This window comes from Amphiura filiformis, unplaced genomic scaffold (genome assembly GCF_039555335.1).
Source record: "Amphiura filiformis unplaced genomic scaffold, Afil_fr2py scaffold_71, whole genome shotgun sequence".
In the NCBI taxonomy this organism is placed as follows: Eukaryota; Metazoa; Echinodermata; class Ophiuroidea; order Amphilepidida; family Amphiuridae; genus Amphiura; species Amphiura filiformis.
Window position 1 is genome coordinate 429,450 of NW_027305535.1, and position 26,548 is coordinate 455,997.

Consider the following 26,548-nt stretch of genomic DNA (forward strand, 5'->3'; position numbering starts at 1 on the left):
CAAATTTGCAGCAGTGCGCATGTAGCTTAAATTTCTTTACATACTGCAGTTGCTGTCCGTTTTCCTATACACAATACACAGTGCTCTCACCATTGACGCGCGACCTTTACAAATAGTCTATGTTAGAAGTATATTGCATTTGCCTAGTTAACATCACTGTGTGAAAAATAACCGGCCAATATTTTAACTATTCTCCAAACTTCTAGCAAATATATTTCTCTAACATGACCTAAAATTACAGCTAGGTTAGATGTTCAGAAGGGGTCGCACTTTCGTAGAATATGAGTGAGGGCAAAGCATAGCTAGCTCATATAGCTAGCCAACTCCCCGTGTTAATTGAATGGAGATTTGACCGAAAATATTGAGCTATATTGGTAACGGACCGCTCCGTTCCGAAGGATGCCACAAACAAACGGTACAAGCTACATTTATACTATTCTACGAAATTCTAGAAAATATAGTTTTGTAACATGTCCTAAATTTTTAGCTAATTTAGGTGTTTGGAGAGGGTCGCACTTTTGTGTTTTAGGAAGGATATGTAAACGACAGATAACACCAAAAATATGAAGAAATTATTTCCAAGTCAACAATCATTATGTTGCTCATTTTCAAGAATGCTGGTTAACAAAAAGCAGGCCATTGTCTCATTTCGTGAACAAAGGTCCACTACCATTGTTTCCTTTCGTTTCCTTTATAATCGGTTACCCAACTGAAGCTATAATACCAGCTTTATTGCGATATCGCACGTGTAAAACAGACACATGTGCACAACCAGAGAAGATCCGATTTAATCAGTTGAGCTGTTTCAATGAGTGTTATCTTGGTTTAATAGCTTTTAATGGGGTTTAAGTCCTGCAAAGGTCGAGATGAATTCTACTGTAGACATGACTGCATCATGATGACACTGGGGAGGTGGGGATGGAGGTAGGTGTTGAAGTGGAAGGAAGAACTTTCTTGGAATAGATTTTGCGCGAAGCGCAGAAAAGTTCATTTTCATGCTAAAAATTAATGTTCAAATATGGTGTTACGGGCGCGCGCGAAAATGTGCAAATGTTTGGCTAAAATTACATTGACGCTTTCGTTGAACGAATATTGTAAGAAAGCGAGGAACAGGGCCACGTTAAAAACAAAAAGAGACCTTAGTGGGCCCGTAAAAAGCAAAGAAAAGATACTTTTACGAACCCGTAAAAAGCAAAGAAAGGAGGGGACCTAGTTAATGGCCCCTAAAAAGCAAAGAGACCTTGTGGGCCAATCAAGGTATCATATATTTGCTTTTTATAGGTCCTTTTTGCCCCTAAGATCCCCGGCTCTGGGGTAACACATTCTCTTAACCTCACTTGTCGGTGGTATTAAGCAAATATCGCTATTGCGAGCCAAAGTGACACAAAGTAAATTATATCATGAGCATATCATAATATTAAGTTTTATTATGATCGGAATCATTGCTTTCATATAATTTGTAAATATTCCTACATTCAGTGTTCCATAGATCACAAAAGTAATGATACGTATTGGATACCACGATTTTTCTTTTAAATTGGGTATACTTCTAGTTTTTTGCATGACATTTATGAGGGTACGATGATGGTAAGTATGATGAAAATTAACGCACATAATACATGTAATGAGCTTCCCCTTTATAATCTTCAATAGAGAATGTCTAGACCCGGGATACGCTTGTTGCCTTTGCGAAGACGAAGAAACTGGAGAAAAACTTCCTGGAAAGATCCATCCTGATAAGTTTGAGTGCATGTGCCCGTGCTACTGTGATCCACCGGACAATACCGTCAAAAGTGTCAAGGTACAGTCAAAGAAATTGTCCGTTGGGTTTACTAAGAGTGTTTGAGGTGACACAATATCTACTCTCTGGTGACGCATTTAATTTTTCTGATCATGCCAACTACTATAGTTTTAAGTAATGCCAGACTCAAGATCATTTGATTAGCAGCACTGGCTCGAATGCGTTGTTACATGTGAATGAATTGCTTACTTATTAAAAAAAAAGTTGAAGCAAACTGTATAAAAGGGTTGTTCGCTTAAGTTATTAAGCTGAATTATTTGGGAGAAGTGGTCAAACATTTTACAAATGCGAAAGATATTATATTGGGTTATTTAATTTTGTTTGAGTTGCAACAACTTAATTTGGTTGAATTGAAACAACGTAGGCGCTGTGTTTTAGTTGAGTACCACATTCTAAGTTGTTTAAGTTCCCTGAAGGTTTGAAGTTTGAATTGTAACAACTTTTAACTCCTCAAGTTGGCGAATTCAGAAAAGTCGAGGCAACATGTCACTTCAATACCTTGCTGGTATTACTAAACATTCGACTTTTTGAATTTTTTATTGTCAGTATGACACAAGATAAGTAACGGCAGCTATAATATAGCCACTTAGTTTTGCTAATAAGCCGAAAAGTCATTTCTACGAATGTATGATTTTTTCTACTAAACTTTGAAAATGTGATAAGGCCATTTTTTGTTTGTTTTGATATTTTTTACGTCAACTGCACATGATTTTTAAGGGTGTTTTTTTTTAACCCACCTGAACTTCGGGATGAAGGTTGGAGAAATCATTCTAAATTTGGTGCATGTATGATGAAACATCTTTCATGAAAGTGATAATTTTTGAATCACATGTCCCAGTGTTTCTAGATGAAAATTGCCTAATTTTGCCGATTTGGGCATTTTTAGCATGAAACCAAAATCATGTATTTCTAGTTGAAAATCTATCACTCCAAAGTGATTATGCTCATGATACTTACACTTCATCATCATGTTAAGGTTCCTCTAGGGTACTTAAGGTGGGACAGGTGTAATTAGATAGGCCAAAATCATCATTTCATCAAAAATTAGTTTTTGTCATTTTTAGACACATTAATGTATTTAGTTTTCACAACATAAAAAAAAATCTGGAAAAATTATGCAAATTGTATAAAAAGCGTGCTAATTACAACAAGAATCTTATTATTTTCTTTGCTCATGAACCCGTTGCATGACGTTTTTTACGCATTTCATTTTTTCAGCAAATATCGAATTTTGAAAAAATGTGGAGCCGCTATAGAATGTCCTATGAGGCCCATCGAGGTATCAAAATAAAATTTAATTATCTAGGGCATGGGCCGAAATAAAAGTAAATTCAAAATACCTGAAATTGTGATTTTGGTACATTTTCAAAATTGCATTCACCTCAAATTGGAAAATCCAATGGGGTAACACCTCAATGAACTTCATAGGACATTGCGTAGTGGCTTCACATTTTTTGGAAATTGGCCAATTTACGCTAATTAATTTTGATGTGTAAATGATTAGAGGTGTTTTATATGACCATGGAAATAGTAGAATGTTTATACATTTTTTTAGTAAGAGAGGGCTTATGGTCAAGCATGGTCAATTTCAATGTGGATGAAAAAAAAATCGCAATAGCAATGGATGTTTAAAATTGTGCTGTCCTTGATTTAATACAATAAATTGGTTAATAAAACATTGAAAAAAATAACTCGGTGGTGCGCGGGTTTGAACTGGAGCGAGAAAATCAGACATGGATTAGATGTATATCGCTCTAACCGCTAGAACAACTCAAATTCATTCTCCGTGTCTATTAAGCATGTGAAAAATAGCATGTATGAAAGAATCAACCAATTCCATGATTTGAGTCTTGTAACACATTGTTTGAAATCCATTATGTATAAAAGTCCACTTGTAACACATTCATTGCTAGAGAGTGACTTTTGAACAAAAAATGGGTTTAATAAAGGAAAGTGTGTGGTTTATATTACATGGCAGAATGCTTATCAACATTATACATACCTGTGTGCTTTATTTTGTATTATCTTACTAGTGGTAATCTCATTCTAACATTGTTGTCTTTGTATATGATTCAAAAAAAGTCCAAAATTTAAAATGAACCCCACGAAGTCCCTGAAATGCTAATCGTCATACCTAATACAGGTTAATCCACTCATTTGCACGTAAAACTTACCATATTGACCAGGTAAATCTAACTGAAGGAATTAAAATGATACACAGGTTTTTCTCTCAAAATCACTTCCTATGGACTTAGGTGGCTTTTGTATTGATGTATTCAATTGGTACACATTGTCGTAATTACGTGCAGAATTTGCAGTGAAAACAACGTTGTAATTGTAAATCTTGTTTAGAAACAAACATGACAACTACAACAATGATTAACCCTTCCCCTCTTCCCCATCAATCAATGTTGGAACATTTTGGAAAACTGCAGAAGACATTGGCATTTCCAAACATTGCACGGGGAGAGGGGGTGTCAGTTTTCCGTTCATGACACAAAAGCGTGCAAGACTTATTCCCAAGATTATAGGTACCGATGGCTGAAGGACGAGATGGTTTCACGGTTCATTTTCCCTATTTCAAATAAATTAGATTTTCTGATACCAAATAAATTCATAATAGATATCCAAATAAATTAAATTCTTATTCAATGGGTGCGTCTTGTAAAGAATTCAAGTAATTTGATTGGTTTTCTGGTGTATAATATCTCACAATAGTTGATAGTGATATTAGTCAGGGCGCGCGCCGCCACGCAACGGCGGCACGCTTGTTGCTCCTCAATGATCGCGCGATAATGCGTTCGCGTAATACACGTGTGAGAACTAAAACGCGATTCGGTGGCTTAGATGTTCGTGATGGCTTCGTTCATTTAAAACAACGGGGATGTCCTCACAAAAGTAACTTTATTTTTTTTTTTTTTTTCAGTTTTTCTTTCAAAAATTACATTAAATCTGATTAAGAATGAGAATAAAAGTTAGGATTTTGTCTTTTGCCTATCAATATCGTGTCATAATGGATAGGCTGGCCAATATTTTTTTTGTTTTTGTTACCGGCTGCGCCGGCATCCACTACTCAAAATATTGGCCAGCCCATCCATTATGACACGATATTGATAGGCAAAAGACAAAATCCTATCATTTATTCTCTAATTATTGGTCCCACTAAGATTACGGGGAAACTTTGCATCAATACTTTCAATACTACGAAGACTCAGAGAGGACATGGTAAAATATCACATACGTATGTAACAATATCACGTATACGTACGTAATCATAGTAATAGAGGATCACGAGTGTAATAATACCACGTACGTACGGAATGATATCAAGTACGTACGTAATAATATTACGTACGTTTTTATGAACGAGAATGAACAGAACCTGCTAAAAGACCCAGGGAATAGAGTCTTGTTGGTATTTTCATACCTTTTGGATGGGGGGGGGTAAATACTGTAATATAAAATGGTCTTTTGGTGTAAGGATGCAACATGTGCGTGTGGGGGTGGAGTGTATGGGTGTGTGACCAAAGAAAGTTTATATTGACATGTTCATACCTTTTATATGAGCTCTTTTCAAAAACTAAAGGGGGTATGATCGAAAAGGTTTATTTTGGCACTTTTTATTAACCCAGTTGGAAAATCACTTGCTCTCTACTGAAGATAGCAGACAGATTTATAAGCAAAATTCGGTTTCGTCCAAACTTGTCCTTCATTTTACCTGTTGTGAGTAACTTTCCGAAAGACCTTAAATACTATAGAAGGGATGAAATTAAATTTATGATAATTGACCATTCTGTAAAAAATGGTTTTACAGAGAAAATCAAACTTTTTACCTTCCCCCTAAAATGGTACGAAACTACCCAAAAGGCTCTATTCCCTGGATCTTTTGGCAGGTTCTGTTCATTGCCGTCCCTCTTTTCAAAATAATACCATTATGTGATATTATTACATACGTACGTGATATTACAGTGGTGTAGATATCTTTTTGACATGTGGATGGTGGATGGAAATATTTTCTTGAAGTATAGTGAATCCTGCACCTTTTGGCGACAAAAGAAGTTTCTGGTACAAATGCGCGCGCGAAAAACATTTGGCATAAAACTGGTGAAATGTGGTACAAAAGTGATATAAATGAGCGCGAAGCCCGCAAAATGACCAAATATGAGGTTAATTTTGTCATAAACCCACGTGCAGGCGTCAACATTAGGGAGGGGGGATGATTGTATGGACCATTGCCCCGAGCATTTTTTTTAAATTATTTAAATTTAATGAATTGTGAAATTTTTCATTTGCAGGAAAAAGACGGAGAATGTGAATGTGACACATGTCCAGATGGCAAAACGCTGAAGAGAAAATATTTGGACCCAGAATGTTATTGCAACTGTGCTGACGGCACTGAAAGGGAAATGAATTCGGACGGCACTTGTCCGGTAATCTTTCTATATATTGATTCTTGAAAATAATCAATCAAAGATGAAACATCACACACTTGGGAGAGAGCGCAATTGAGTTTTTCTTATTGTGAACAATTTTTCTCAAGTGTTTCGCGCTGGGAGACATTATTAGTTAAACAAGACAGCTATAATATGCAGTGTCTACGGTTTGGGTATCCATGACGGAAGTTTTTAGACTTAAACTTGACTTCAAAGTTACAATCACTTATTGACTTGTGAGTTATTATCTTATCCGTGTTCCTACTTGTTATGTTAAACATGTTATATTTAAAAACATGTTAAACTGTTAAATTAACTTCAATCAAAGCGTGCAAAGCTTGATTATATTTAGATCAATTCTTATGCTGTTAAACATGAATTCGAAGTTACCTTATTTTGTTGTCATTTGACATTTATTATGGTATTTCTGTTTAACATGATTAACTTTGAAACATTTAAAGCTCCGATAAAACATGCCCGTGTAATTTTAAACCACATAATTTAGCATTAAAATGTTTTCAACGTTACATAAAACTTAGAACCAATTGATTTTTCTTACTAACTTTCCGCTAAAACATGTTAACTTAAACATGTTTCGCTGTTACTTTATTTTCACTTAATACGTTTATTGGGCGTGGAGGGTGGGTTTTTAATAGCATGTGCAACTTTTTAATAGCATATGATCTCTCGATGATAGTTAAAACATGAATGAAGAGTTAAAGCCCCTTTGCATAGCAACGACAAAAACATGTAACAAAGCCATTATGACTGCCTTACAGAAACAGGCACCTGTTTTAACCCGGGTGAGTGCACACATCTTGAACCACTGATGTGCTTCCAAGCATGGAAGAAAGCAACAGCTTAAACCATATTAGACACAAGGGTATAAAAACATTCATATTATACACACGGCCAAAAATTTTCTCCCTATTGACAATTTAGTTTTAATTCGACTTCGCTTAAGGGATCTGGAATGAGTGTTTTGAGCGTTTCGACAGTATTTTTTGTGGGACATGAGAGCACATCAGACATATCGAATTGAATTCTGAATACGAAGAATGTCTTTCTGATATCAAACAATTTTCATTTTTTGAAATTCACGATATAATACAAATTTTATGACAAATTATTTTTGATATAACAGTCCTCGAAATAAATCTAATGACATATTCTTAAAGTGTATGCAGCTGGGAGGAAAAGCCGACGATCAATTTTGACCTTTCATATTGAAGATATGGATTTTTTCCCCAAAAGACCTATTTTTTTTTAGTGTTTTGGTGAAAAAATTCATATCTTCAATACGAAAGGTCAAAATTTTCAATTGATCGTCGGCTTTTCATCCCACCTACATACACCTTAAGTATAAATCATCAGATTTATAAAGGTTACTTCGAGTACTGTTAAATATCAAAAATATCAATTTTTAATCATTTGCCATAAAATGTGTATTACATTGCGGATTTAAAAAAAAATCAAAATTATTTGATATCAGAAGGACATTCTTCGTATTCAGAATGCAATTCGATATGTCTGATGTGCTCTAATGTCCCACAATAAATACTGTCCAAACGTTCATACCCACCCCTTAATTAAAAGCCATTGTCGTACACGCGAAATTCTGCTTTAACTTCTACTTCTATACTTCCAATCACTAGTGCTGCAGAATGATGAAACCTATTGTGCATTGTTCCGAAAAAGCACAAAAATTGGCATGCTTAACAAACTTGGAGTAAAGGGCCAAAATCATTTCTCTCCAAAATGGCGGGAAAAGGTCATTAAAATTTATATCTTGTATCTTGTTAAAAACCACACCAAACAACTCCATGGATTCTGAAACATTATAGTTTGAGCTATCTGCGATGTATGGTTATTGAGTTAAAGGGAAAAATTCAAATGACATATTTTAATCTCCACATGGGTCAAATCTGTAAAAATGCTCAGATTTTAACAAAACTGGTCTCAAATGGGTCCTCTTGCAAAAACAAGTCAAGTACAAGAATAGTTTGAACCATCTAGGATATTTCATTACATATGTAACATCGCAAAATAGATCACGATCAATAGATATAAATGGGGAATTGGTGATTGACCGGTTTTACCCTGTTACCCTGTTAACATTTGAGTAAGGGAAAACTATTCTTATTTTTCGCAAGAGGAACAATTTGAAATTTTTAAAATTAAATTCGGGGCATTTTAAAGGATAGGATTCGGACCTCTGTGGAAGTCAAAATATGACCGTTGACTTTTGTTTATAACTTGAGAACAGTACATCATAGATATGCATGTCAAAATATACCCTTTCTTAATCCTTATGAATAGAGGAGTAGTTTGGTGATTTTTTTCTTAACTTGTTTAGGATATATATGTGTGCCTATTTCTGTGATACGGGAATGCTCCCGGAAAGGTCGCATATTTGGATTTCGCAGCTCAGAGAGACCCTCTAAATTTGACCAAAATTGAGCTCCGAAAGACCCTGGTTTTGATCATTTCAGCTGTAAAAGACCCACTAAACTGTTCATTCCTCACACTTCCAGAAAGCCAAGAAACACCCTTGATTTTGACTGTTTGGAACTCCATAAGACCCCCTTTTTTCCTTTTTCGCAGCTCCAAAAGACACCCTTCGCAGTCAGCTCCCAAAAACCCACCACCTCAAAGTTCCGAGGGAGTATACCCACATAATCTGCCCCTCCCCCGGACTTGTATTAGGTGGTGTTTTAACCCTCTCAACACTCCAGGTTAGGTGACCATTTCAAAATTGTCTTTAAAAGGTACATTTTCATGACCATATTATTTTGAAATCAGCATGTAAACTGCATTAAAATGAGTACAAACAGATTCAGTGGTTCTTAAAATAGCTCTAGATTATTAGAAACTATATTGAAGCCTGTGGCCAGCATATAACTTTAAGTATTAACTAATCCCTAGCATTAAATGATATGTGGTAAACAAATTAGCCATGCTAATACGTGTATGTATAATTTCAGTGCGACTGTACCTGTGCAGATGGCTCATACGACACCATTGATGAAAGCGGTGAATGTCCATGTTCGTGTGATTGCAAAGATTGCACAAAGTCTACTCTGGGACCATCGAGATGTATGTGTGACGATATCTGTCCCCCGTGTGAGGTAAACGAGAGGCAGGTATGGGAGAATTGTGAATGTCATTGTAAAGGCGACGACGAGTGTGGAATACCACCAACGTGTGTGCTTGGAAGAAAAGGGGCATTGTGTGATGCACCAGACTGTTTTCCATGTCAAGGTCAGGGCTCATTGTATCTCTGAAATTAACATGATTATTATTTGTATAATTTTCTTATTTAGTCTGTGTAAAGTATTCGGTTTAAAAAAATTTAAAAAATTAGACTATACATCTTTACTGAAACTGGTTGTGATTCACATGTATTGTAGGTACACCCACGGCGTCAATACTGGGGCCAAATTTGAAAGAAGAAAAGAAAAGAGGGCTCCTCGTTCGTTTTCCTCGAGTACATAAAAGACTTAAAAGAACAAGAACAAGAACAGTTACATTGAAAAAAAGAAAACAAAAACCTACCTCTCCTCTCTTATCAATTCATGAAAATCCTCAGGACGAGAACCAAGCAATTTAAATTTATGTAGCCTTGGGATTATTATTAGAATAGAGGTTTTAAAATAGGGGAAATGACTGATTTTGAACCACTAATAAGCTGGTAGACAGTCACGAGCGATCGTGTGTGTATGTGACTTATGTTTAAGATATCTCTTTGTTATTCAAAGGATGTAGCGGCAATGGTGTTTGCAGCTTAATTTTTGGACAATGCACATCCACTTGTGGGTGTAATATAGGCTGGGGAGGAGCATGTTGTGAGCGCCGAGTACCGACGGGAGGAGGAGGAGATCCGCACTTAAAAACACTAGATGGTATGTGACTGATATTTACTCTGTGGAACCAAATTTAGTGCAATATTATAGCCCCCAAGATTTGACCTTTTTGCATAACTCAAGAACGGTATGCCGCAGGTAGGTAAAACTATATTTTTTCTGAATCCTTGAAATGGGAGAAATATTTTGGTGTGCTTTGAAATTTGACCGCTGTGTTTGATCTTGATCTTTGATCTTGAATATGGCCGGCGTGCCGGGAAGAATAATTTTTGTTAACATCTTGAATGTGTTACAGGGCCATCAAACGAAGATAAAAGTTGGTTTGGTAGAATCCTGGGGGATGCACATTGAACCCTGCTATACACTGCACTAAATTGCACTATAGAACCATGATTGCACTACTTTATTCACCTAAATAACAATTTAGTATCGAGGATATCATACTAAGTTCCCAAAACTCAGCAACAAGCCCTAAAATATCTGGGCAATTTAGTAGGATACCATCTGTAGAAGTAGTGATGTAACGTGCTTAATTCCCATAGCAATGGATCAAAACTGTTTTTGTATGTATTGCCCTGCATTAGACGTATACTTTAACTCTACATCGCACTGCACCATATGTTATAGGCTGATTATCAAAGAATGGGCACAAATACCTGGATCGTAATTCTATATATATTTCACATTATGTTAAGTCCTATAAGTTTCACTCGCACCTGTACCAGGTGTGTATACAGAACTTCTGCAAGGGGGGGGATATCTTGGTGAGCTAGGAAAGGATCATGAAAGTGTTAAAATCATATTGAAGCTTAAACATACCTACATACAATAGGCTTTTATATAGCGCCATTTCAAATGATCACAGCGCTCAAAACAACATAGCATGAAATATAAAGCAAAAACATGACAGTAAAACATGACAATAAAAAGCAATTATATTTCTGAAAACAGAAATGTTTTCAGCCCTTTTTTTAACAATGACCAAGAATTGGAGGAGCGGACTGAAACAGGTAGCTGGTTCCACAACTTTGGAGCTGTGAAAGCAAAAAGCCTTATCAGCAGCTGACTTAAAAGAGCGGTAGTGGAGTTTGGGCACATGCAGGCGAGTGGCATCAGTGCCAGATCGAAGTCCTTGTCTTCCATGGATATATAATGTCAAGGAGGTTGCCAAATGTGACTGCACACTACTAATCAGCCGTAAAGTCGGCCCGGTCAATTTTGTTTTATTTCATGTTTAGAAAATATATATCATAAGCTTGAAAATAGTATATCATTTGACTTCAAACGATATCCAGAAGCGGGGTTATGGTTTGTTGAACTCTGCTCCTTCAACAAAATGGTACCCTTTTTCGGCTCTACACGTGTCTCTTTTTCCACATTGCTTGTAATAAAGTCATAATTGGCGGTCATTTCAAATCATCCCCAGGTCAACGAGTTTCAGGAATGTCCTCTCATTGATATTGTTGGTTATACATACCTAGACAAAATACAATGCAATTGTAACCCACCACTTGAACAGGATTTAGTCAAAGCAAACAAAGACTAGAGCTATTTAATGATTCTATATGTAGAAGATTATTATCCTCTTGATCAATAGGATTATTGATTGGTTTAAACGCTATCAAATGAGAAACATGTCGCGCCTAATTGAGACACCTATGAATACAACCATCACGCACGCACATTTTGCACTGCACCTCAGAATACAATTTGCCGAGTTTACGGCTCATTCGTAGTGTCCACTCACAACTAATCTGGCCCCAAGCCAGCAAGACACTTGTAAACATACAGCATGGCTTTGTAGTAGACTCTCTCCCTCACAGGCAGCCAGTGCAATTCGCGGAGCAATGGGGAAGCATGGTCTTTCTTGGCTGCAAGAAAAATAATCTTGGCTGCCCAATTCTCTAGTCTTAAATGGTCGAATATGGTTTAAATTTGAACAAATTTGCCCGAAGCGCCCCTAAATTTGCTTTTTAAAAGCAGAAATGGTCAAATATGAGATTTATTTCAAAATCACATGCACACAGATGTTTCTCTTTACTTTTTCTCTTATCTTAATGAGCAAAAAAGTTTTTTGCTCATTTCGTTTGTTCTCTCCCTTCCGATAGCAAAAAACACCATCTGGGTGTTAAGGTTAACCTTTGGCGAAAAGTTGTTTTAACGAAAGTTTCCAATAATAGATACTAATCAATTTTCAACATTATATGTAAATTGAAGTTAACATGCCAGAATAGTACCGTCAAGATTTTAAAATAAAAACTGATGCCGTCAACAGTGTACTTGATTTAAATGAATAGATTCATCAAGTTTGTTCAGTAAATAAACGTTTTGGATGTGTTTTTTTTTGTGACAAAACTAAGTTCATTTTTACTCACTGAAATAATTCGTCCTGCACATCGGAGGCTTTCATCAGGTATGACTAATATAGTCATCTGATTTTCTTTCCCGACAAACAAGTTTGAATGGTGTTCCGTGGAGTCCTTTGCAGACTTCGATATGTAGGACAAAATATTGTAGTGAGTAAAAACGATATAAAAAGGTTTAAGACAGCTTCTCTGGTAGTAGGTATGTAATGAATCAAAGTAATATTTTAAGAGGTGTGACCATAAAGGTATTGTTCACCGAAAAGTTTTAATTAATTTCTTAAAAAGTAAAAATCGCAGTTTAACAAATAACCACCATTACAATGAAAGCCATTAGGGGGGATAAGTACTGTACCACTATAACACCAATTTAACAATTGCTGTGGTGTCCCTAGTTCATGCCCATTTTAGGTTCGCGCTCTTTTTTACAAATGGCCTGAAATTGCATATTTCGGTCACATATTGCTATTCTGAAGGACCGTTATTCTGTGGGATCATGAAGGTTCATTACTCCGGAAAGACATTACTCCGAATTTACAATCTGGTTCGGTATTCCGAAGGATCTATAATCCGAAGGCACACTTGTTCTAAATTCGGAGTATTGACTCTTCGGAATAACAAACCTTGTTACCAATTTGGAGTAACGACCCTTCTGGGTAATGAACCTTCGGAGTAACGAACCTTCGGAATAACAGTCCTTAATAATAAAAGGTAAGCATTTGATCAATAGATCACTGTAGAACTTGAGAGTTCGTTTTGCTTTTCAGGTAAGACGTATGACTACTTTGGAATAGGAGAGTTTGTATATTGCCAGAGTCCGGACAATGGCTTTGGTGTCCACAGTCGATTTTTTTACCACAATAACGCATCTCTGATTGGGGCAGTGGCCGTTAAAGCAGGAGATAGTGTAGCAACCATTACAACACCGGGTACCACTGTCAACGATATGCCGTTTCTTAGGTATTATTAAAGTTGAACTCTATTATCTATTTTAAGTATTGCATGTTATAGCGCCCACAACGACGAAATTCTACAAAGTGGTAAAAGTAATACAACAATGGGGCTTGTTTATTTTAGATGTTCTTCCCGTAGGACATGTAGGAACTCGGCAACAAAAACCAAATAAGAGAGGGTTACGGCTTGCACTATCCCCATCCTGGGGCGTACTGAGGCCATTGAGCTAGACATGCCAGAAGAAGCAAAATTTTCAGACCGTCCCGCTGACCTACTACTATAATAACTTATACCAGGACAAAAATATTATTGATACGCGCAAAAATATGGACAATTAGAATCGGGCCATAGAAATGCCAATTACAACTTTTGGTCAATTTGTCCAAGTATTTCGAGCCAGGGGTTGCACTCTATTATCTTGTCTGTCGGTACTCCAGAATTTAGGCCAATTTCTACAAACTTTAACGTCTTTCAGTAAATGTCATTTTCGTTAAGCAAATTTGAAACCTATGTTCTTTATATAGGATCGACGGAGACCTAGAGGAAGTACGAGATAAATTAAAATACACCTTGGGTAATTCCACAGTGATTCTTGATATTGAACAACCAGTTGCTAATAACACATCTGATGGGGTTGCTGTAGCTTTCTTGTCATTTCAGTTCAAGAGTGCACGTAAGCAGGTTCTGAATTTCTAATTTCCTTTATTTTATTTTTGTCATTTGCGTTTTCTGTTTATGTGTATTTATAATGTAACCTAATAAATGGTCCTCATGTGGTAAGTATTTATATAATTGTTTTATAACCTATAATACTATTACACAGTTATACGTATAATAAAGTCCATTCTGCAGGAGATACCTAACAGCAATGGTTCCCAAACTGGGTTCCCTTTTTGGGGGTCGCGGCCTCTTCCAAAAGGGGTCGCGGTACTTCCAGGAAAAGAAAAAGAAAATACTCTCCGTGCATTTATCGTATTGGTTATGTGACCCCCTATTTTGACCTATTTTTGCATTAAAATCGTAAATTGGAAATTTGCCTTCTTTATTGATTCTTATTTCATATTTCACGACCTCACGAATTCTACGGTATTTGTTAGCAAAGCCGTTGAGGTACGACATGCATACTAAATTATACGGCCTATCGCACACAAGAATACTGTTTGGGCGCACTACAGTTTTATTATGGCAAATTTAACTTGATACTCTTCTTTTTCTCATAATCAATACGTCTTTTCATGTAAACTTACTTTAGTACTTTAGTAATTAAGGGTGCTCACTCTTTCAAATTATGCAAAACCAAATATGTTGACAATTCTAACCCCTCGTCTTCAATGAAAATATAAGGGGTGAAATCAAAACTCGACCGGCGGTTGACCGGCGGTTCCATCCGGTTGTCATTGTTTAGAACAGTAGCAACCGGACGGAACCGGACGGAACCGGCGAGTTATGATTTCATCCATAATACTATGTTGGTATGCTTCATTTCCAATGAAACGGTTTCCGCTTTGAGAAAATGCAACAAGTTTTTTGGTGTCAATAATTAAAGTATATGATACGGTGTACCATGAGGGACATGAAAACTTCAATCAGGTTTTTGCAAACTTCAATCAGTTTTTGCAAACTTCAATCAGTTTTTGCAAACTTCAATCAGCTTTTGCAAACTTCAATTGTTTTTGCTAACTTCAATCAGTTTTCGCTAACTTCAATTGTTTTTGGTAACTTCAATCAGTTTTTGCTAACTTCGATTGCTTTTGCTAACTTCAAACAGTTTTTGCTAACATGTGTCGGATTGTGTCCCATGAGAGACAGTAGTCTCTACCATAGACCTAAGGGGGGGGTGAAAAAATGACCACAAATTTTCCATGGGAAAATTGAGTTTATATGCTTTTCTATGGGGTTGACCCATAATTTTCATGTCAAAAGGGGGCCCTGACATTTTTAGATCTGAAAAGGGGGCCCTGAAACATTTTCGAGACTGATTTTTTTTTTGCATCAGGCCCCTTAACAAGTGTTTGTGAATGGTCCCTTACATTGTAAGATACTCATTCTGTCATTGATCAAATCATCAATAAATGTGCTGATAACTCAGTGGCCTTTATCCAATTTTGGTAGCAGATTATGAGGAACATTTATAGTAGTGAGTCACTGTTTAAGTTTGCCTGATTTACATAATTCTAAATATAGGTACTAAGAGTAGTAGGTACATGCACAACTTGCTCTCTCTCTCTCTCTCTCTCTCTCTCTCTCTCTCTCTGGTGCCCTGGTTATGTAACCTGTGATATTACACTGTGAGGAGTCTGCCTCAAGCAGCCTTGACCTAGCTGCTATCATTGCTGTGTATGTATATAGGCTGAGACATTGAACAATGTTGGTCCACCACCAAGCATGTCTCATGGGACCTATCAGTTTTGTAAACTTCAATCAGTTTTTGCAAACTTCAATCAGTTTTTGCAAACTTCAACCAGTTTTGCAAACTTCAACTAATTTTGCAAACTTCAACCAGTTTTTGCAAAATTCAACCAGTTTTTGCAAACTTCAATCAGTTTTTGCAAACTTCAATCACTTTTTGCAAACTTCAAACCCTTTTTTCGCTAACTTCAAACCCTGTTTATGCTAACTTCAAGCCCTGTTTTTGTTAACTTCAACCCTGTTTTTGTTAACTTCAAACCCTTTAGAAGACAAACGGTACGGTGTACCATGAGGGACATGCAAACTTTTGTAATTATAAAACCCTAGTACAATTTTCGCCGGGAATTTTCGTTGACATGATACTAGGTAAGTGGTGCCAGTGGCGGCGTCATGAATTTTTTCGGGGAGTGAATTTCGGGGTGGGGGGGTTGGCGAAATCAACAAAAATTGCGCAAAATTGGGTTTTTACTGGGGAACAGGGGGTTCTGTCCGGGGGAATCCCCATGGCACCGCAAATGAGTAGCGCGCATAGGGGGAGTGGGTCAGGTGCTCCCCAGACCCGGGGGGTCACTCCCATTGTGGCCTCACCATCCGCGATAATCAACTTTTGAAAAGCACCTTAAACGAGGATTTAACCCTTGGCTAAAACGATACCCTAAACACGTAACACGCGCCTGTTTTCACACCCTAAACAGGGATTTTATTCCTTGCATCAAATTCCATGCCCTAAATTTAATTTCCACGTATTAGCAATTGCAATTTTGCTACCATTTTTTCCAATTTTTCATGTTTTGACACCTTAAACACGATATGCGTGTATCGTGCCTACCCACGAAAAACTACGCATTTTAATTATCGCGGATGGTGTACAGGCCACATGGGAGTGACCCCCGGGCCCCATACCCGTAATCAGGACTTATGGGGGGGGGGACTGATTTTGAAAAAGTGGATTTTTTTTCAAAAGTTTTGGACTAGGGGGTCGGATTTTGAAAAAGTGGATTTTCCCCCAAATTTTGACCTTTTTTGAACCAAAAAGGCATAAAAAACTCCGATCGGAGACTTTTTGGGTAAAAATGGGGGTTCTTTTGGGGCATTTGGGGGTGCGTCCGCCGAGCCCCCTGGTTATGGGCCTTCCCCCATATCACCCTTCCCCCTTCCAACACCACTGGACCCTAGAGCCGGCAGTGGCAAGAACCAGAAAGGGGCATTTACACTCAGAAGCCATGCCCCCTGATGCCCTCACCAAAGTAAGTAACTTCAATGTAGCTTATGTAGTTCCACCCCATCCATGTCAGTACTCCTGCCCCTGCATATCCCCCCCATGACAACGGTCTGGTTACGATATTGAGAACCCCCAGGGGCACTCACTTATGTGTTGTCATCCTCAGACATCCCCCTCAGATTCCCAACCCTAAACACTGCCCTTTATTGTGTGTAAAAAAATTAACCCTTATTACTGATCTTGGAGCAAAGTAGGAACCCTTTTCACTGATCAACTCAAAATATGTACACCCTTTTCACTAATACAATAAAGTAGACTAAAATACTTGGGCTCCCGTACAGGCTTTGATATTTATTGCTGTGTATGTAAAATACCAGTTGGAAAACGGCTTCCGACAAAACATGAAAATCACAACCTTTAATCCCGACTTGTAGGCCTAAGTGGCTAAAAAGGCTACCCTTTTTTGCAAAAAGCTTGAAATTGATACCCTTATCACGGCCCGCTCGGGTGATTGAAGTTAGCAAAAACAATTGAAGTTAGCAAAAAGTGTTTGAAGTTAGCGAAAACAATTGAAGTTTGCGAAAAGTGTTTGATGTTATCAAAAACAATTGATGTTAGCAAAAACAATTGAAGTTAGCAAAAACTGTTTGAAGTTAGCAAAAACTGATTGAAGTTACCAAAAACAATTGAAGTTAGCGAAAACTGTTTGAAGTTAGCAAAAACTGATTGAAGTTTGCAAAAACAATTGAAGTTCGCGAAAACTGTTTGAAGTTAGCAAAAACAATTGAAGTTTGCGAAAAGTGTTTGAAGTTTGCAAAAACTGATTGAAGTTTGCAGAAACTGATTGAAGTTTGCAAAAACTGATTGAAGTTTGCAAAAACTGATTGAAGTTTGCAAAAACTGATTGAAGTTTGCAAAAACTGATTGAAGTTTGCAAAAACTGATTGAAGTTTGCAAAACTGATTGAAGTTTGCAAAACTGATTGAAGTTTGCAAAACTGATTGAAGTTTGCAAAAACTGATTGAAGTTTGCAAAAACTGATTGAAGTTTGCAAAAACCTGATTGAAGTTTTCATGTCCCTCATGGTACACCGTAATATGATTTCAGTAGTAAGTTTGTGGTGTCAATTTCATCAGAATGCTTGAAATACTTACTTCTATAAGGCAGGGTTGGGCGTAAGATCATCCTCCAATCATGGCTGGAAGCAATAATTTTTGCATCCTGTACGTCAAAGTTCTTTTTTTTTCAATCGGCGAACTGTGGTTAGCATATTCCCAGGAAACGACTGGTCATGAACTTCTATTTGATGACCTGAAAAGTCAAATCATGTGAGAAAATAAAAAAGGCGGACGAGAACTGTTATCAATTTTCAATACGTAAGGTGCAAGTAAAGAGTCGGATATACGTTCCGTAAAAGGCCAGAATGAAGATGAAATATAGCGCTGTGCGTCCTTGAACACGGCAATTAGTACTCATAAACCAATTATATAAATAAAAATTAAGTTACCATTATCGTTCATTTCTCCGGTTTTACCTGTAATCATAACCGTTCTTTACCACATTTTAGACACCTATTTATAATTAAGACTAAAATAAAACAAACGAAGACGGGAAACAGTTGTACAGCAAATTTTCGGTACTGGGCGTACCTTCTTCAGGCTTTATTACATATGAAATGACACAAGAAAACAATCTAAAAACAAGCAAGAAAATTAATGCGTAACGCGTAAAAAAACAAGCATAAAAAGATCGCGACTTAAAAACAACGCAGTGTGAAGGCGCATCTATAAAACGTGCGCGTGAAAAAGAGGGGGGGGGGACCTATTCACTAAGATTAAGGCCTTCGGGTTGAAGGGAATGAAGTTTGTTGATCCAGAATTTCTCGCGCTGCTGACGTCTAAATTTGGATTGGCGACCAAGTGATTCAATGACCGTGACTTTGACATCATCGATGCTATGATCTGGAAGGAAAAGTGCACGGCAACTGGCTTGTCTGCGTGTTTGGCGTGGTGCTTGATGGTACATCTGTGGTTACGCATTCTTTCTCTTATATTATTACCAGTTTCACCCACATACTGAATGTTGCATTTGGCGCATTCAATGAGATAAACAACATTATTGGTACTGCAAGTGACTTCTTGTCTTACGGTGTAGCATTTGCTCCGATTTTTGTTACTGAAAGTGCTGGTGACTTGCATAAAGGCGCAGTTTTTGCATCGAGGTTTCTGACAAGGTTTGCAGCCATTATCAGTCTTGGGATCTATATTGGAATTTTTGTGAACTTTGGCCTTAACAAGATGTTTTCTCAGGTTGGGTGGTCTCTTGTATGAAATGAGGGGAACTTCGGGAAGGGCTTTGTGTAAGCGAGGGTTAGTCTCGATCATGTGACAGTGTTTCCTGATGATCTCTGACAAATGTGGGAGTCTGGGGTGATATGTAACCACGAGGGGGACACGTTTGGATTTTGATTTGATTTTGTATTTAAGGGAATTCTCGCGCGTGGTTGAAGCAGCTTTTGTGATTTGGTTAGAAATGTTGTCTTCCTGGTAACCACGATTTATAAGCTGTTGTTTAAGGGTTTCAGCTTGGTGCTGGAAAGCACTTTCATCTGAGCAAATGCGACGTAGCCGTAGAGCGAGACTGTAAGGGATATTACGAGTGCAATGCCTTGGGTGACAGCTTGTGGGTAGCAGATAGGTATGCTTGTCTGTGGGTTTGCTGTATAAATCAGTGTGGATCTGTCCCTCTCATAATTTAACAACAACATCCAGGAAGTTAACTTGAGTAGGTGAATAATCACTGGTGAACTTGATTGATGGGTGGATTTGGTTGGCATGATTAATAAATTGTTCAAGTTCGTTTATAATTAAGCCTGTTACAGATGTTTCCTCATGAATCCCAAGCCCTTTAAAATGAAATGCTTAAAACATAATCCAGTTGCCCTATCTGCAATTTCTGGTCTTGTCCTTTCGAACTTACTATGTACTTGAACAAAATAATTTTTATTTTCACCTAAAGGATTGCAACCTATTACTGTCATCACTTTCGTATGATAACATTCCTTGAGGGTTACATTTGCATCAGTTCCTCTCTGTTTCATCATCTATTTTGTTCAATTTTCAGGAGCTTCACTCACTCTTGAAGTTCGTCACAGCAATGTCATGCATCGACAGTACCTGAACATATTGTTAACGCCTTCAGTGGGGTTTTATGAAAAAACAGAGGGATTATGTGGATTCATGGACGACGACGATAGTAATGACTTCCAAGGTCCCGATGAAGTTACTTACACCGACGCCATTGAATTTGCAGCTTCTTGTAAGTTATTTAGTTTATTGTACCTATTGCAAGCGACAGTTACTTCTTGCATTAAGTACACCGCTTTTGGAATATGATCATGCAATCGTTTTGTCAACATAATATAATATTAAAAAGACTGGTTTGCGTCTGTTGCGTCTGACGTCAGGGCAAATGTGCGTCGTGATTGGTTGCTGACCTGCGCAGTAAGGCATTTTCGATCTAGTTGACAGGACGTCATACGCAAACTTTTTTATTCCGTCTTGAATTATAGCGGATAATTTACAAAAAACAGGCGTGCCAATGGCACAATAAATGAAATCAAATTAAGTATGCCCTGATGAATTATCATAACAATACTGCTCATTTCTACAGCCGTATCACTTTGTGAAAGAAGTAGTTAGTATTGACTTAGTATGCCTACTATCTCGTTTTCTATAATGTTGTTAAAATAAAACTCGCTAACCTGTCGAATTAAACATATCTTTCAATATTTAGGGGAAATAATTACATCGCAGCTCAACCCTGGAATACAAGGAAGTTGGTCTTGGAACCAGTCAAATTTCCACGTGAATGACACTATGGACAAATCCTACACCGACCCACATTATGTTCCTATCTACTCACTTGATCATATTCCAGAGGAACAGCGAAAGGTTATTTTGAATGCTTTTTTTATTAGAATAAACACAAGCACCTGCTAATAGCTCAGTTTTATCATCGTCAACTGTAAGTTATCAGCATAAGCTCTTCAGTGAATCAAAACTCACTATTACATCATGATATGATATCCTAACTATAAATAACGTCGGTTGCCAACTGTACTTAAGACCAACAGAACCAAAGTTATATCGTCACCCTGTTACGACACTTGCCTGACTCATTTTTTTGTAATTTTGAGAGCAAGTACAAAATATGGTTCAAGCATACATTTAAACATATTCATTCCCTTATTTGCAAAAGAACAAATGATAATGAGAAAATGATTAGGGTGATTACATACATAACTGATATGTGCTGGAACCATATTTTGTACTGTTTCTCAAAATAACAAAAACGACTTATCGTAGCAGGCTGACGAAACTTTATAAATTCAATTGTTACTATAAAAATACATAAAACAAACAGAGGATGGTTGGATTACTTTTCCGTGATCTCAAGTTCCCTACTGGTTTTAAAAATTGGTGATATATTAGTTGTTTCGGTTAATATAAACTTTGAATTCCTTCACTCATTGCAATTGGCGGGGCTACACAAAAAAATTGTGGGTGTAACAAGTGCGAATCCGGATAGGTTTGTGCTTCACCACCCTAGTTAGTGCGATCTGATGCTAATGATTCACAAGTGACACATATATTATAATTTATATTATTACTTAGGTTGCCGAGGAGATCTGCATCGCTCTCGGTATTGAGGGGTCTCTTCTTCAGGGATGCATCTATGACGTGGCTGTCACAAACGACACATCGTTTAGTGAACAGGAAACCCTTAAGACAGGTACAACGGGCTATTCCATTTGAAATTCATCATATACCCCCTATGGAAGACATGACCTTGATATTCGACACATGGCGTGTGAATATTAAAAATAGTGTTATCTGAATGAGTGACTCCATTTCGAAGTACACAAAAATCAAGGAATTATCTTTTTTTTCAAACGTTTAGTGCAAACATTTACGGATTTCCTAAATATAATTATCGTAAGAAAGTTTGACGCGGCACTATGTTTAATTATAATCTGTTTCCATATTATGTCTAACCCCTCTATCTAATTATTGGCTGTAGGTTGCCCATTACAATGTAATGGTAAAGGCAGATGTGTTAACAGCACGTGTGAGTGTCTGGATGGCTGGTCTGGGGAAGACTGTCGCGAAGGTAACCAAATTTATATAAATGCTAAACAGTGAGGAATTGTTTCAAAATTTAACCGTTGGAAACTCGTACATGAATATATTGGGCATATTGCTAGACCCTGGAAAGACGAGACAATGTGAAAGAGGCCATTAAGAATGGTTTGCAAACATAACCACTGCTGAAAAGATGAAACAATATGGTAATTAGTGGTCAAACGACAATGAAATTGTTCCTACATGTACATTTTAATCATGCTTCAGTTGTTTATTGTCTGAATGGTCTTTGTTGTTAAGGTGCTTGTGGCGAATGCGTACGAGGACATTGTGATGAGAGATTTTGCAGTTGTGACATTGGATGGGAAGGAACTATTTGCGATGTTAAAGGTAACTTATTTAATTTCAATTAATATTACGATTCGGGTTTTGCTAAAGTATCATTTAAAATGACAACCTGTTGCAATGCAGGAAATTTAATATGACCGACTTCAGACAGATTTTTTCTTGATCACAACACATATGTGCACTCGATCTCGCATATACCATCATTATAGAATAATTAATATGTAAAAAATTCAAATATTTACAATATATTTTGTAAAAGCAAATATGATATCTTATTAAATGTCTGTATGGCACTAAGGAGATTTATATATTATGTAGAGATGGATGGCTTGTTTACCATTAAAACCAAATGAATGTAAACATGGTAAATATATGAACATGTTTGCACATAGGGGCATGGGAGACACATGAGGAATTCAAGCTCTATGCTTCCAGTTGTGTCTCCCATGAGAACAGTCCAATAAGTGTAAATTCCTGTTGCGCGACAATGTAATGAAGTAATCGATCAACCTACTCCATTCCCTGTATTTTGCAATTATAACACTTACTTTTATTTTAATGGCTTCTATCTAGTTTAATCAAAATACATTCCACTGTCGTTCTTGCAGCCTCGTGCCTTTCTGTAAATAACTGTACGGATCCTTCCAAAGGCCGATGTCTTATGACGGATATATGCCTCTGTACGCCTGGGTATACTGGTGAGTAAAAAACACATTCACACATAACTAGTACTTCTGTATTTTCAAAGGTTTAACTCATAATTATCGTCAAAAAATTAGAGTGAGATTATGGAAGGGAGTTTCATATGGATCTCCAATATAATGAAATAACCGCCGAGTGCTAACCCAGCAAACACAAAACGTTTTTAAAACGTTTTAAACAGGTTCGGTTTTGGTTTTGGTAAAAACTTTTTTTTAATAACATCAAAATGTCAGGTTTTAATTATAAAGGCCATGAAAACGTTTTAAACACACTACAAATTATTTTTTTAGATGTTTTCAAAACATTGTAAAATATTTTTTTGCAAACGTTTTTTAACAAATATTCTGTCAACACTTAAATCACAATATGTTAGAATATTTGCAGGAAGTAATATCAAAACGTGTTTTTATGAAAGCGTTTTATACCCTTTATTTAACCCGACATTTAAAGGTTTTCTGGCAACCTTTTGTAACATTTGGCGAATGATGTCGAAAACGTTTTGTGTTTGCTGTGAAGGCAAGATTCTATATGCACAATCAAATTGCGTCTGATTCTGCGGAGAGCGTCAAAGCGACTAATCAATACTATCAACGGACCTTTAGATATACTAAAAATGATGAAAACAAGAATGTAAACCCAAAACTTTATTTTTGATTTGCCGTACACAGGAGATGATTGTAGTCTTATTGCTACGTGTTACAACACTTTGAATTGCTCAGACCATGGTGTATGTATTGATTTCGATGTATGTGACTGTGATTATGGGTGGAATGGAAATTTTTGCGACATGCCAACGTGTGAAACATTCAGCTATTGTTCGGGTAATTATTAATAAAAAATGAATAAGGTTTATATCAAAGATCAAAGATGAGATTATAATTTAGGAAATCACATTTGTTTCTTCATTGAATATGTTTAAAGCCAGCACTTTTACTGCCGGTAGAATTGCAGTAATATTTCTCGCTGCATCATTGCTTCCAGTTCACAATCTCTCTCGTATGTTATTGCAGATGTTACTGGTTTGTTTTTAGCTTTTCACTATTCTTCCTGTGCACATTGCTATCAATTTCAACCGATACATTAAACTATTTTCTTCTGCTAAGGGAATGGTGATTGCGTAGATCATGATAAATGCAACTGCTTCAGTGGTTGGAAGGGTTCATCTTGTGGTATGCCAGATTGCACTGCGGTAGCCGACTGTTCCCGGAATGGCAACTGTATTGCTCCAGATACCTGCGAGTGCTACAGCGAATATGTTGGTAGCAACTGTAGTGTGCCGTTAAATTGCAGTCACCTTAATGACTGTAACGGTAACGGCGTGTGTGTGTTTGAAGAAAGTGCTGAAGACCTTACTTGCAGGTAGGTATAATTGAAGACCGAAAGACTAGTTTGCGTCTGACGTCAGGACAAAGGCGCGATGTGATTGGTTGCTGACCTGCGCAGTACAGCATTTTTGGTCTGGTTGACAGGACGTCATACACAAACTAGTCTTTTCAATTCGGTTTTCAATTATATACATTTAATAAACGTACACAATTTTTTCAGGGGTCCTCTCCAAATTGTCCCCTTTGAAATCCGATGAACCCTTTGAGTTCCCTTTGAGCATTTTGAAAGGAACATAAAATAATTTTAAAGGGGAGGCAGAGGGGACTTCATAAAAGTTCATCATGATGCATAGATTGTATTTTAACGGGTTCAACGGGCGGTATATTCTGCGAGGAATGGAATAATTGTAATCAACCAGTCACCCTTGCTAACCTCCTAATACCGTTATTCCATGAGAAGCTAAAGGTTCCCCTTTTAAATTTTAAGGAGAACCGTTGCGATCCATTTAAATGTCTGCCAATCTTACCAACCTGACCCATGATATTAACTTCCAATACCACTATTCCATGGGTAGATGAATTTCCCTTTTAAAATCAACGGGGGCTTTTGAGTTCCCTTTGAACATTGAGTAAAGAGCTGATCTAAATTAGGCCGTTAACCTATACTTTCAAAACTGTATTCACCCTGCATACAACATAGTATAAAGGGGAGTTTCGACTACTTTAAGAGGAGGCAAATGGAAGAACATTAAAATACAACCGAGGAACTTAATTCCCACATCAGCAATCAAGGTCGTGCTGATGAGTCAACAATTCAACGGGGATAACGAGGAGTCTTAAAGGGAACGTTTCAAAATTTTAAAGTGTAAATATAGGGAACGTCATTAAATTTTAAAGGGAGTGGTCATAAAGGGAACTCAAAGGGGCCTTTAATTTCAAAGGGACAATAGAGGATCACATTATCTGACAGGTAATGTTAAACTTCGATGGAATATCTTTGAGTATCATCTGCTCGCCTGACTGCGGTTAAGAAAGATACTTTCCAACCATAGATGTTCAGACGATGTTTTTGTTAATCTATTCTTTCAGATGCTACTTAGGATATGATGGAATAGACTGTAGCTCTCTAGACTGTTCCGAGGTTAACGACTGTACAGGCAATGGCACGTGTGTAGAGCCAAATTTCTGTGTGTGCGACCTGGGATTCACCGGTTCAGAATGTTCAGTGTACTCGTGCGAAACTCTTGGATTCTGTTCTGGTAAATATTATTATAATATAAGGGATGACTTCAAAATTGGCCGCCGGTTCTTTAACGGTTGGCCGTCAGTTCCTAGTTAGAACAAGTGATTCCATTCAGTTACTAAATAATGGTACAAAAAAAAAATAATGAATTCTGAATACCCACGCGGTTAAGTTTTGAAGATATCTCTGATTTTATTTTTATAGCAACATTGTTGTAAGTGGGCTTAGAAAATAAATTAAACCGGTTAAACGTTTTTCCTTACTATTTAAATACACAGTAATGTTCTCATTTCTTTATATGCCACAGTAAGACTGCGAAAACGTAACGTTTTACGGCAGATTCTTTTCAAGCCATTACTAATTCCTTTTTTTTGCATGGTCTATATCATTTTAGGACACGGTTCCTGTGTCGAATATGACGTTTGTAATTGCACAGAAGGGTGGCTTGGAATCTTTTGTGACATTCCGAGTTGTCATGACGTTAACAACTGTTCTGACCAAGGAGTGTGTATAGCAAGAGATCTCTGTGAGTGTTACAATGGGTACGAAGGAATCGCATGTGATGAAGAGTCTTTACCAAACTTGGCCACCCCTGTCTTCTTACAATCAGAGTATAATACGACGATACCCGAGCATACCGCGAGTGGCTCTATCATTTTGACAGTACAAGCAATTCTTTGCCATTAGCAGTGAAACTGGTGAGATTACCACGCGCATTGAATTTGACTACGAATCCACTTT

At 37.2% G+C, this 26,548-nt stretch overlaps 1 protein-coding gene across 1 annotated transcript; it reads left to right on the forward strand.

Moving 5' to 3' along the window:
* Nucleotides 1–898: 898 nt before the first annotated feature.
* On the forward strand, nucleotides 899–26,511 carry LOC140144677 (uncharacterized). The gene is made up of 17 exons (XM_072166485.1): nucleotides 899–924; nucleotides 1,654–1,801; nucleotides 6,097–6,231; nucleotides 9,219–9,495; nucleotides 9,993–10,136; nucleotides 13,228–13,420; nucleotides 13,939–14,087; nucleotides 20,169–20,363; nucleotides 20,841–20,998; nucleotides 21,722–21,839; nucleotides 22,128–22,217; nucleotides 22,490–22,579; nucleotides 23,146–23,235; nucleotides 23,908–24,060; nucleotides 24,343–24,598; nucleotides 25,654–25,823; nucleotides 26,202–26,511. Exons 1-17 carry the CDS (start codon nucleotides 899–901, stop codon nucleotides 26,492–26,494), a joined length of 2,685 nt encoding a protein of 894 aa, XP_072022586.1. The 3' UTR covers nucleotides 26,495–26,511.
* Nucleotides 26,512–26,548: the final 37 nt, after the last annotated feature.

What these genes read in the sequence shown, in the direction of transcription:
- LOC140144677 (XM_072166485.1), top strand. Translation starts at nt 899, where the DNA reads ATGACACTGGGGAGGTGGGGATGGAG. An exon ending in CATTGAATTTGCAGCTTCTT is followed by an intron (nt 20,364 to 20,840) that starts GTAAGTTATTTA and finishes TTCAATATTTAG; the next exon opens with GGGAAATAATTACATCGCAG. An exon ending in TTCCAGAGGAACAGCGAAAG is followed by an intron (nt 20,999 to 21,721) that starts GTTATTTTGAAT and finishes ATTATTACTTAG; the next exon opens with GTTGCCGAGGAGATCTGCAT.